Source organism: Kogia breviceps, chromosome 3, assembly GCF_026419965.1.
Source record: "Kogia breviceps isolate mKogBre1 chromosome 3, mKogBre1 haplotype 1, whole genome shotgun sequence".
Taxonomy (NCBI): Eukaryota; Metazoa; Chordata; class Mammalia; order Artiodactyla; family Physeteridae; genus Kogia; species Kogia breviceps.
Window position 1 is genome coordinate 84,874,456 of NC_081312.1, and position 12,389 is coordinate 84,886,844.

A 12,389-nucleotide genomic window follows, 5' to 3' on the forward strand; every position below is an offset into this window, starting at 1 on the left:
TGTTATTTCACTGAAAGAAAGCAGCCAGCTACTGACCAGGAGCACCCCATGTGGTGAGAGAGGAGAGGGATTCTGTTGAGAAGGGATCAATCCACCAAGGAGGCTAACAGGGACTCAGCTCCGACAGTGAACTGAATGTAAACGTTAGTACAAGATGAGGAAGGGCCTCAAACCAAAAGGAACCACTGCAGATCACGCAGGGAAGCCTGGCCACTGGAAATCTCCTGTTTCTCACTCTGACAGAAAGGAGGGCTTCCCGAGCTGGCAAAGGTGGTGACCACGGAGCAGGCATCTTGGATTCCAGTTACCAAAGGTACAGCCACGAAGTTTCTGGGATCTCTTCCTGCCACAAGATGGAAATGATTTCCCGAGGGCTAACGACGACAGCGAGATCTTTTGCATAGGACTTTCCCCCATTTCTTCTCCGCCAGCCCCTTTCCAAGCGCCTCAGGCCTGGGTCTGGGAATGCCGGCCCGGACCGGAAAGGGAGGCCGGAGGCAGCCGCCCCAGAGCGCCCGACCCACCCTCGGGTGCCTGACTTCGCTGAAGCGTCTTCCTGACCTGTCCGGGCCTCCGGGAATAGGGGTGTACTTCTGGGGTGCGGGGAACCCCGCGAGGCTGAACTCGGTGGATCCAGCGGCCCGGGGCAGGGCGCCCCGGCCTCTGAGCCCCTTTGGGCACAAGGCTGAGGGAGAAGGGCCGGGAATCCCGGGGATGCGGATAGGCGGTCCGGAAGCTGGGGCTGGACAGGCGCACCGGGCGTGGGCGGAGCCGGCGGCGCTGGGGTTAATGTCCGCCCCGCCCCGGCCGCGCTGACTCAGTTTTACCAGAAACTAGGGGGGAGGAGGTGGCCGATTCCCAGCGCACCAGACACCGGGGCGGAAGCTGCGGCCCGAGCCGCGCAGGAAGCCGGGACCGTAACCTCGGCTGGCCCGGCCCCACCCCACTCACCTGAGCAGGTAACTAGGGCCGAGGTGAGCGAGGAGGAGGTGAAGCGGGTTCTGAGCATGTTTGGCCCTTTGTTCTCTGCTCGTGCGTGTGGCCGGGTACGTAAGCTCCTTAGACGTCCGTCTGGCCGTCCGTAGGGCGGTCGGGTCACCGGAGTGTGCGTGGGAGGACTGGGCCCGCGTGCCCCTCTCTACTCCCGAGGTGCTCGGTGCTTCCCGGTCCTCCCCTTCACTTCCTCCCGGCCCGCCCGCCTACCTTGAACTCTCCCGGCTGATCCGGTGTCTCCTCCTCCGTCCCCTACCCTCCCTCAGGTCGCTATCATCCTCGGAGCTCAGGGGCACGCACTGTGAAGGTGACCCCCGTGGGGAGGAGGGCGACGGTCCCTGGAGGGATGATGGCCGGGGCCCACCTCTCCCAGGCCCGCATCCCAGCGGTCGCCGTGTGGCTCCTTTGCGCGCTTGGCCTCCTGGGCACCGAGGCCGGGCCGCCGCCCGTGACCCCCGGTCTGCTCACGGCCGACAACTGCCTGGACCGCTTTACCCCCGGGGTGCCTGCCTTCGTGCTCGACACCGACGCCTCGGTGAGAAACGGCGCCACCTTCCTGCGCTCCCTCACCGTGCGCCGCGGCCGGGACTGCGTGCACGCCTGCTGCAGCTCCAACGACTGCAATCTGGCGCTGGTGGAGTTGCAGCCCGACGGCGGGGAGGACGCCATCTCCTCCTGCTTCCTCATCAACTGCCTCTACGAGCAGAACTTCGTGTGCAAGTTCGCGCCCAGGGAGGGCTTCATCAACTACCTCACGCGGGAGGTTTACCGCTCCTACCTCGAGCTGCGGACCCAGAGCTTCGGAGGTAAGGACGAGGGTGCCAGGATTCGGGGAGACAGAGAAGGGACTGGTTATGGAGTCCTGCGCGAGGCATCAGAACGCAGTTAGGAGGAGAGCCCCATTCGACCCCAACTCCTCTTTAGAAGTAGGCGATACAAACAGTAAATAAAGGACAGGCTACAGGAGTGGGGAGGGCTAACAGTTACCCTAGAGCCCAGACTGGCTCCTGAATTCAGGATGTTGAGTGGGTTGGTGCTCTGGGTTGTGTGTACAGGAGAGAGGACGCAGCTTCTCCGGACTCTCACTTCTGGCCCCAATAGGCCAAGTAAGGGAGTTAGCGGTCTGGAGGCCACCTGGTGACTAGATAGATAGAAGATATGCCTGGAGCCTTGGCGGAGCGCTGTCCTAGGCACCTTGGTGCCCTGTCAAATGAACCTGGTGAAGGATAGGTTCCTTCTCCACTGCTGGGCTTGGGATTGGTTATAGCATCTCTCTGTACTCTTCCCCCCACGAGCTGATTTTTTGGTGGGCTGGGGGAAACTGCCAGGCCCCCAGAGTCTAAAGAACAAGCCCAGTCTGGGGGTGACCAACTGGGGAGGGGGCGGTATTGAGGGCGCAGTAGCCTAGAGGCTCTGGGGTGGGGATGAGGAGGATTGCTGGGTGAGTCAGCCCACTGGTATGTATACCTGGTAGGGAAGAGAAGTCAGCTGTGCATGCGTGCTGCGTGCGTGTGTGAGAAGAGATGTCAGCTGTCCAGGCAAGTGTGTGTCTGTGTGTGTGTGTGTTTGTGTAAGACAGGCAGGGCTCTCCCTGCTTAGGATCTGTTAACCAAGCTGTCTGCTCACCTTGTTTACTTCTAGAATAAGGGCAAAATCAGGCCCAGGGCTCCTTCTCTTTCCTCCTGGGACTGAGCAGTTAGCTGGGATCAGGGCCCCTCCAGAGACCTTCATTCCCCATTCTCTCCACCTGCTGTTCTGGCCAGGTGGGGCTTTGGGGCAGGGATGGGTCACTCTGATAACCTCTGTTAGCTCTCTACAGTTTGCTGATTGCTATGCCACTCAGCCTCTCACTTAGGCATCATGACAACCACCTCTGAAAAGGGTGCTATTAGTAGTCATCCATCCCACTTTTAGATTAGGAAACTGACTCCCATGTTAAATAATTTGCCCAGGATAACACTGCCCACAAATGGGAGGCCTGGGACTCAACCCCAGGCAGGACCTCCAAAAGTCCTGTGCTGTTCCTCACACAAGACCACCTTTCTGGTAGAAACCTGTCTCTGATCCAGGACAGCTCAGTGGACAACAGAACCAGAGACTGGGGAGCCCAGGGGCTAGGATTGGACTGGAGCTGGGTGGTCTCAGTTCTGGAAAGCAGAAAAGGGACTTTCCTCTCCAGCCTTTCCTCTTCTCCCTATCCTTCCAATAGCTCTGGATGTCTGAGGAGAGGTAGGGTGGAGATTCCGGGAGGGGGACACTGTCTCTGGGCCAGGCTGGGCCACTGAGTCCCATTGGGCCAGGGCCTGAGCCTGTTCCACAAGGAAGCAGCAGAGTGTAGGTGGTGATGACTATAATTGATCTGAGCTGCCTGCCCTCCCTGCTCTGCCAGGACCCCTCACTGTAGGGCTAGCGCCTGAAACTCTGGGGTCTGGTCAGGAAGCTGAGCTGGATGGGGATTTCCTGGGGCCTGTGGGGAGCTAGGTAGAGCTTGGACTTGGTGTGGGCCCCAGGCCATTTCAGGGCACCTCAGCGTTTTGGGGAGTGGGGGATGCCATGTGCATGTCAAGGAGTCCATTCTCAGCTGAGTCCCATTAGAGAGGTTGGAAGTACAAAGAGGGTACAAAGAGGGTCAAGCCACTGTGGCATCCTGGAGGCTAGGCTAGGGTAGACCGAGGCAGGCAAAGTGGGCAAGTGCTCAGGGCTTCTAAAACCTTTCATTTACTGGGGAGAGTCCTCCCCAGGGTGGGTTGATCTGTTCCTCCTTTCCCGGCCTATGGCCAGGCCAGTCCAGTCCAGTCCAGATTGCTGGGGCCTCCTGAGCACCCTGCTCTTTCCTCCTCTCCCCTTCCCCCTCTTTCCCTATGAGGAGTGGCTTAGAAGGTGGAGTCTGTGTTTCTCTTGAGAGTCCTGAGGTCTGGCAGCTGGGGGAGGGGCTGGCTTTATTGCTACTCTGGCCCTTTGCTCTCTTTCAGGATGGGAAAAAGGGAGTGGTAGGGCAGGGCATCTGCCTCTTGCTACTGGGGGCTGGGGCTTGGAGAGGACCAGCTGTGTGTGTGGGTGGACATTGCTGATTTGGCCCAAGGTCTGCCGTGCCACTCAGCTTGCCACTTCCACCCTGGTGGCCAGTCGGGCTAGCCTATCTTTCTGCTAGTAGACTTCCAAGTAGTCTGTCTTCTTTCCCCTTTGCGACTGCTGATTACTTTCTGAAAAATGCAAGGAGGGAGGAACGGGCTCCTCCCAGCTCACTGCCCCCTTGGCTTGGCCTCTCACCTCAGGGCCTGGGGACGGCCCCTGTTGGGCCCTTAAGCCACTGGGCTGGGGCTTCGTTCCAAACAGGTACTTTCCTGCTCTCTCGGTCTTATTTCCCCTCAACCGAGGTTCCCTTTTCTCATTCCCTTAGCCCTCTGCACCATTTGATGTGTTCCTCTGTGGAAGTTCTCCCCTCCCATCCCTTTGCTGTCACTGTGTGTCCTGGTCTTCTCACCTCTGGGACCACCCTCTGAGAGTTCCCTGTTGGCTCTGCTTTCTCTGCCTCATCAAAGAGGAATCTCTGACTCAGCCTCCTACCAGCTGTTCTTATCTCTTTACCTTCTCTTCTTTGAACTCTTAACACTGGATGTAACCCTCTGCAGAGCCTCTGTGGAGGGCAGTGGGGCAATACCCACCCAAAGTGTAAATGCACATAACCCTCAACACGACTCCACTTGCAGGAACTCATCCTGTGGCTATGCTTAAACATGTGTAAAACAATTTACCAGGCAATCAGTCACTGTACCATTGTTTATAAGAGCAAAGAATTGGAAACAATCTCAGTGTGTGTCAACACATCCTATAATTGGATACTGTGGTGCTGTTTTAATCATCATAATAAACCCTGAGGTAGCAAGGATTAGTCCTTCATAGGGAGGGAGGAAAGAAGGAAGGAAGGAAGGAGGAAAGGAAGGAAGGAGGGAGGGAGGAAAGAAAGACCTACATCAAGAGAGACTGATGGACTGGTTAAATGTGTTGTAAATTTTGGTTCATTCATCCAATAAGTACTATGCAACAACAAAAAAAGGGAAGAAGAAGAAGTTCTTTATATATTACTATGACGGATTTCCAGTATATATTAAGGGAAAAGAAAGATGAAGAACTAGCATGCTTGTGAATATTCTGTACACTCTCTTGATACTCACACATATACACACACCTAAACTAGTAATTGAGAATGCCTCTGGAGAGAGGAACCTGGGGGTTTAAGAATTGGGGACTTAATTCTTACTACCCTTTTATATTTTTTGCATATTTCATCATGTACATGTATTACCTAAGCTAAAAACAAAAACAAAACCCAAAGATTATAAAGATTATTTTAAAAAATCACACTTCTAAACACATATGGCCTGCAGCATGGTGTTTTGATGTTTTGGAGAGAGCATGAATCAGACCAGGGTTCAAACCCCAGCTCTGCCGTTTTGAAACTGAGCCACCCTGGGCAAGTCATTTAACCTCTCTGGTGTCAATTTGCTTATCTGGAAAGAGGGGCGAGAATGTAGCTGTGGCAGGATCTGTCCAGCCCAGCCGGTCTCCTTAATGTCCACCAAACCAGTCTTGCAAATTCCTGACTCCTTGCTTTGGCTTATCATGTTTTCTGCTGTCATCAACAACACTGAACATTCTTCCCCACAACCAAACAAATAAAAACTAAAGGATCAAAAAATCCTTTCTCCCTTCTTCACAAAGCCTTGCCTTTTTCCTCTAGCTTGCTATGGTCTTTCCCTTCTCTAAACATCCACTTCCTTTTCTTGTACATGTATCACACATGTGATACATGTGTTGTTGTCATCTTGTTGGGTCTTTCTCCCATTTTGCTTCCTTTTGTTGGGTCTTACCTGCCTCACTGGACCGTAGTACTCTCAAGGGCAGTGTGTCCATTTCCTAGGTCTGCTGTGCCATGTCACTACACCCTGGGTGACTGAAGACACTAGAAATGTACTGTCTCACCGTTCTAGAGGCCAGAAGTCCAAACTCAAGGTGTCAGTAGGGCCACACTCGCTCTGAAGACCCTGGTTGGGGGAGGGTATGGTTGCCTTGCATCCCCTTGTAACTGGAGGCAGAGTCTGTCCGAGGTGGCAGAGGCATCCTGCTCCTGTGCCAATCATGGTGGGACACCAAGCGTTGACGTGGTGCTGCCCGGGGCTCTGCTCAAGGTCTCTGTCCAGATGGGCTTCTTAGCAGTGATATGGGCTGCAGAGCGAGGGGTGATGGTGTTAATTACACATTGACTTATTTGGCTTTTCAAAAGTATCGTTACTCTTAACTTTTTAAAGCAATTAGCACAAGTACCTGTTTATTGTAGAAAACAGGAAAAGTCCCCCTTCCAAATATACGTGCATATATTGATATATATATATATATATAGTGTATATATATATATTGTATACGTATATTGATATATAGATATATATATCAATATATTGATATACTGATATATATCTATATATTTTTTTCTTTTTTTCCTAAATGGGATCAGATGGCAGTGCTGTTTAGTTATTTGCTTCAGAAAGTTGATTTTACAACATAAAAATGTCTTAAGTATAATATATCTAAACAGAGGGCAAGAAGATGGTATAGTTGTGAAATCGCATCTGTGTCTCAGGCAGGCTGCTGAGTCCTAGGTTGGTCTAGACCTATAAGGCACCAGCCCCCCACTCCAGGAGAGATCCTGTCCATTCAGTGAGAGTTGACCTTACCTCACCTTCCTCACAGGGTCCCGGATCCCCAAGGCCTGGGAAGGCACAGACTTGAAGATACAGCCACAGGAACCCCTGGTGCTGAAGGGTGTGGAGAACACAGATTGGCACCTACTGCAGGGTGACACAGACGTCAGGGTAGAGGTGCGACCCTGGGCTGGCTCCCTGACCCCCACCTCAGCTCTCCAGGGCCCCCTTTCTGGGGCCGTAGGCCAAACTGCGGCTCCAGATGGGGTGGGGTGGATAGAAGCTGAGGATCCATTTAATACCAAGTCCCTCGGCTCCCCGCAGTGGGGCATTGGGGCTGACTGGGAGGACCTGGGGCCAACCAGGGGCATCAAGGGGTCCCAGCCTGATGGCCACTCCTGTGTTTAGAGGAATGATCCAGACCAGGTGAAGCTGTGGGGACTCAAGGAAGGCAGCTACCTGTTCCAGCTGACGGTGGCTGGTTCAGACCAGCCAGAGAGCACATCCAACATCACAGTCACCGTGCTGTCCCCCAAGCAGACAGAAGGTGAGGAAGGGGGGCAGGGAGGCAGACCCAGGACTCACCCACCCCCTGCACCCTGCTCCGGCTCTGTTGATCGGCCCTCGGAGCTCCCTCACCAGCTTTCCATCCCCCAGAATATTGCCTCGCCTCCAGCAAGGTGGGCCGCTGCCGTGGATCCTTCCCCCGCTGGTACTACGACCCCACAGAACAGATCTGCAAGAGTTTCGTTTATGGAGGTTGTCTGGGCAACAAGAACAACTACCTTCGGGAAGAAGAGTGCAAGTTCGCCTGCCGCAATGTGCAAGGTGGGCCTTTGTGAAGCAGTGTTGGGGCTCAGGTGACATTCCCCCAGGGTAGGTGTTCTCTCGTCAAGGGTCAGGGAGGTGGGCGTGGGAATCCCCTGTCTGCAGGTCCCCTATCAGCTCATTCCTGCTGGGGCCTGGCCCTGCCTCCTCTCACTTCTCTGTTTTTCTCTCCCAGGCCCCTCAGTGGAAAGGCATCATCCAGGTGAGCTTTGCTCCTGTCCCTATTCCCCTCACCCCTGCTAGCTTTCCAGCCTCTGTCAAGTCCAGGCCCCTGACCACACTGCCCTGGCCCAACAACCCATTCCTACCATCAAGATGAAGGCCCACGAGTGCCCCAGCCCTTGCAGCCCAGGATCCTCCTATCAGCTTCCGCCCGTTTTGTGTGTAGGAGGGTATAAGGGACAGGGGTGGAAAGGGAACCGGGGTTGTGTCATGATGCCACCTTGGGGTAGAGAGGGCCAGGTAGATGATGGACTCTTGGTATTTGCTGGCCGATGCTTGAGCCTGACTTCACCGTCCACCCCGTCCCGCCCCCACCCAGTGTGCTCTGGTACCTGTCACTCCAGCAAGTTCCGCTGCAGTGATGGCTGCTGCATTGACAGCTTCCTGGAGTGTGATGACACTCCCGACTGCCCTGACGCCTCTGATGAGGCCATCTGTGAAAAATGTGAGGCCTGGGGGATGGAGGGCGGTGGGTGCAGCAGGGGAGACTCACCCCACAGCTCTGGGAGACGCTTGTCAGGTCTGCGCCTCTGATCTTTCGTCTTTGCAGATACCAGAGGCTTCGATAAACTTCAGAGGATCCATTTCCCCAGAGACAAAGGTGAGCTCCTGCCCAGGTCCCCTGGGTCAGGGCTAGCACTGCTATCCTCACTCATCCCATCAATGGGCCGAAGGCCTGCTGTGTGTACCAGGCTGTGGGCAGAAAGCTGGGTAGGGGGTGTCCTGGACTTTCCTTCTATGTTTCCCAAGCATCATACATCCTCTTAACACATTCAGAAATTTAGCCATGCCTGCATATCACTGAGATGTTACTGATTTAACTTAATGTATTAAAAAGGAAATTTCATGTCACTACCGTAAATGAAAAGCCACTATTACATGCCACGATCTGAGACTGACTATTAAAATAAGTATAATAGGGGCTTCCCTGGTGGCGCAGTGGTTAAGAATCTGCCTGCCAATGCAGGGGACACGGATTCGATCCCTGGTCCGGGAAGATCCCACATGCCGTGGAGCAACTAAGCCCGTGTGCCACAACAAGAGAAGCCACTGCAATGAGAAGCCCACACACTGCCACGAAGAGTAGCCCCCACTCAACCGCAACTAGAGAAAGCCCGCGCACAGCAATGAAGACCCAACGCAGCCAAAAATAAAAATAAATAAAATTATTTTAAATAAATAAAATAAGTATGATAAAATGTGGTAATAAATCTTAGCTGGACATTGTTGTCTGCCAAGACTCAGACCCTTAGCCTTCTTTGTTAAAAGGTAGACTATCCAGTGCTAGAGAGAAAACCAAGACCTTAATAGAATTGGGAATGCTGAAAGAAAATTGAAAAATAATTATATGAGTCAGTCTAGGGTGATTCTGGGCCTAAGTTTACTCTCCTGTATTTATCTTCCTTGCAACATTTTAGATGAGCCAGATATTTCTGGGGCCCCCAGGCCCTCATTGAGTCACAGCCATCCTCAACATGAGGAGGAGGTTCAGGAGGTGGTAGGCAGCAATGATGTGGAGCCTGGTGGTGGCAGGGAGGCCCCGTGGACACTCACCCCTTTGCCTGCTCCTTACTCCCCAGGCCACTGCGTGGACCTGCCAGACACAGGCCTCTGCTTGGAGAGCATCCCCCGCTGGTACTACAACCCGTTCACTGAACGCTGCGCCCGCTTTACCTATGGCGGTTGCTATGGCAACAAGAACAACTTTGAGGAGGAGGAGCAGTGCCTTGAGTCCTGTCGTGGCATCTCCAGTGAGCAGGGCAGTGGGGGGGCGGAAGATGGGGAGGGGAAAGGCTTAGCTAGAGCATTTGGCTCTGTCCCAAGGCCTGGGCTGGTCACACCTCGTCCTCAGAGCACCTGGAGTAGGGGTGGGAAAGGATGGCACTGGGTCTGGGGCACTGCTGAAGAGCAGCTGTGTCTTTGAACCCTTCGTATTGATTTGTCTCTCCACGACCCCCGCCCTGATCATTTTGTAGAGAAGGATGTGTTTGGTCTGCGGCGGGAAAGCCCCATTCCCAACACAGGTAAGCCCCCATCTGCCCTGTCACCACTGAGTACGTATCAACTCAAGGATCAACTCACACAATTGGTTGTGACTGCCTAAGCCAGCGTTGAGAAGGATCCTGAGGTTGGCTAAAGGGACAGAGTGCCATGATCAATAGTGATATCTGCCAGGGGCAAGGGAGAGAAGCATAAGAATGCATGCCAAGTGTGTGTGCCGTCAGCATCCCGGGCCTTTCCCCACACTACCTGCAAGTAGAGCACCCTGGAGCCGGGACCGGAAGCCCATCAGAATCCCTAGCTGCTCACATGCCCGAGGGCCTTCCACGACCGGCATCCATTTGCCTCCTCCCTTCCATACAGAGTGGGGGTGGGCGTCAGAACTGAGCAGGCCCTGGGAGCACCTCATTCAGCTCCTTCTTCCCCCAGGCTCCGTGGAGGTGGCCATTGCAGTGCTCCTGGGCACCTGCATCGTGGTGGTGGTAGCCGTCCTGGGTTACTGCTTCTTCAAGAACCAGAGGAAGGGCTTCCACAGACACCGCCACCACCACCCCCCACCCTCTACCCCCACCAGCTCCAAGGTATCCACCACTGAGGACATGGAGCATCTGGTCTACTACCAAACAACCCAACCCCTCTGAGCCTGGGGCTCTAGAGGGCTCTCTCGTCAGTTCTCACCGGCCCTGCTTCCTTCTTGCCAAGATGGAGGCCTGGGCTGAGGAAGACTTTGGGACCAGACTCCTCCAGCCTGTTTCCCAGGCTGATCTGCCTCTAGGACCAGGGCTCCAGACCCTCTTGGAGGTGTCTCAGCTAAGCTCAGGCTACTTGTTCCTGAGAAAGCTCAAGGGTCTGCAAGGAGCAGAAAACCTCTGAGCCAGGAGTCCCACGCATGGTTGGACCCGTCTGCCTAGGACTTCAGAGGAAGCTGGAATTTTGCTTCCTGTTCAGAGCTGCCTGCCCCCATCCCATGACCTTGGGAAGGAGCCTGGGGTGGCATCAGAGGCTGGAGGCCCCAACTCCGTCCTCCAGAGCTGCCCCTCCCACCCTGCAAAGTCCAGGGCTGGGGTCGGGGGGAGGAGGTCCCTGTATATTCTGTGTTGTACAGAGCTGCTTTCTGTTTATTTAATGCCATGGCGGGTGGGTGAGAAGAGTGGAAAGCGGCTCTCTGGCTGCTGCCGCCTCTTCCCCTTCCCCGCGGAGTGAACCCCAACCTGGCCTGGCCTGGCACACACAGCCAGATCCTTGGCACCCCCCAGGGCCCTGCAACATCACACTCCCTCCTGCTCCCCTACTTCCCACCAGCCCCAGTCCACCCACAGTGTAATAAAGTGATTTGTCCTGTGAGTCTCCTGCCTCTGCTCTGTGGGCCAGAAGAGGAACAGAGCTGCAGGGGAGATGGGACTGCCCCGTCCTACCGGTTCAGGCTTTGGTCACCCTGTTTAGCAGGTTTTCCCGCCCTTCCCGAAACTGTCCTAGCCCCAGCCCCTGAGGGTGGGGAGAAGTGCCAAGTCTGACCGCCATGGGGTGGGGAGGCGAGAAAGGGCCGTGGGAATAGGGGGCCTAGGGAGGCCACGGAGCACTGTTTCTTCCGGGTTTGAGCCTGCAGTGTGTAGTGGAGGATGGGGTGGCAGGGGACGATGCATAGGCTTGAACCCTGGTTCTTTTTTTTTTTTTCCCCCCACGCGGCCTTTGGGAACCTTAGTTCCCTGACCTGGGATGGAACCCAGGCCCCCTGCAGTGGAATCACGGAGACCTAAACACTGGACCGCCAGGGAAGTCCCCCGAACCCTATCTCTGCTCCCTTTGGTGTGGGTACAGGGGTCCCATGTGGCCACCCACAGAAGCCTCTGCTTCTTTACCGGAGTGTAGTTGATCCCCAGGGTCTGAGGGACAGAGGAGGAAGGAGCCTTTAGCTGAGGTGCTTCTCTCCAACCCACACCCCTGCATTTGTTTGAGCTACCTGCCTCTTGGTGCCGCCCCCCCCCAAATAATCCCTTTAATTCATTTCTTCATTTTCTATTTTAACAAAAATTTTTTTTTTTTTTTTTTGCCACATCACACGACATGTGGGATCTTAGTTCCCCAACCGGGGATCTAACCTGTGCCCCCTACAGTCAAGGCACAGAGTCTGGACCAGCCGGGGAAGCCCCCATTTCTTCATTTATTCAACAAATTATTGAGCTCCTATGTGCCAGGCACCATGAGTCATTAGAAATTTGGTTGTAAGATAAGCACATAGGAAGTACTATGTAAGCGCTTTACATATCTCAAGTGATTGCCTCAGCACACAACCCTGGGATGAAGGTACTATTATTATCCTCATTTTACAGGTGAGGAAACTGACTCAGCAAAGTTCAGTTCCTAAGGTCCTAGAGCTGGTAGCAGAGGACTGATTTAAACCCTTACATTATGGCTCCAGAGTCTAGCCTTACAAAAGAGACACTTTTAAATTGTGATAAATGCTATACAGAAAAATCAAACGGCAGTGTGAGAGGTTGGGGGCTACTTTTAAAGGATTGAAGGGCAACCTAGGTGAATGTCCATATTTGAGTCCTAAGTGCACGGCTCAATGAATTTCTGTAACTGAACACACCCAGGAGCCAAGCACTCAGATCAAGAAGCAGAACCTTATTAGCAGCCCAGGAT

The 12,389-nt window shown here is 54.1% G+C and overlaps 1 protein-coding gene across 6 annotated transcripts; it reads left to right on the top strand.

The window, feature by feature from the left end:
• The first annotated feature begins 672 nt into the window (after nucleotides 1-672).
• On the top strand, nucleotides 673-11,087 carry SPINT1 (serine peptidase inhibitor, Kunitz type 1). 6 transcript variants are annotated; one of them, XM_067028990.1, is made up of 11 exons: nucleotides 755-1,046; nucleotides 1,260-1,799; nucleotides 6,742-6,869; nucleotides 7,101-7,239; nucleotides 7,350-7,520; nucleotides 7,696-7,722; nucleotides 8,062-8,187; nucleotides 8,293-8,343; nucleotides 9,323-9,493; nucleotides 9,719-9,766; nucleotides 10,173-11,087. In XM_067028990.1, the coding sequence occupies exons 2-11, from the start codon at nucleotides 1,340-1,342 to the stop codon at nucleotides 10,382-10,384; spliced, it is 1,533 nt and encodes a 510-aa protein (XP_066885091.1). In that variant the 5' UTR covers nucleotides 755-1,046; nucleotides 1,260-1,339; the 3' UTR covers nucleotides 10,385-11,087. The 6 variants fall into 6 exon arrangements, with proteins under 6 accessions (XP_066885093.1, XP_066885091.1, XP_066885092.1 ...); XM_067028991.1 differs by having other exon boundaries at nucleotides 755-974; XM_059058056.2 differs by having other exon boundaries at nucleotides 756-959.
• The last annotated feature ends 1,302 nt before the right edge of the window (nucleotides 11,088-12,389 follow it).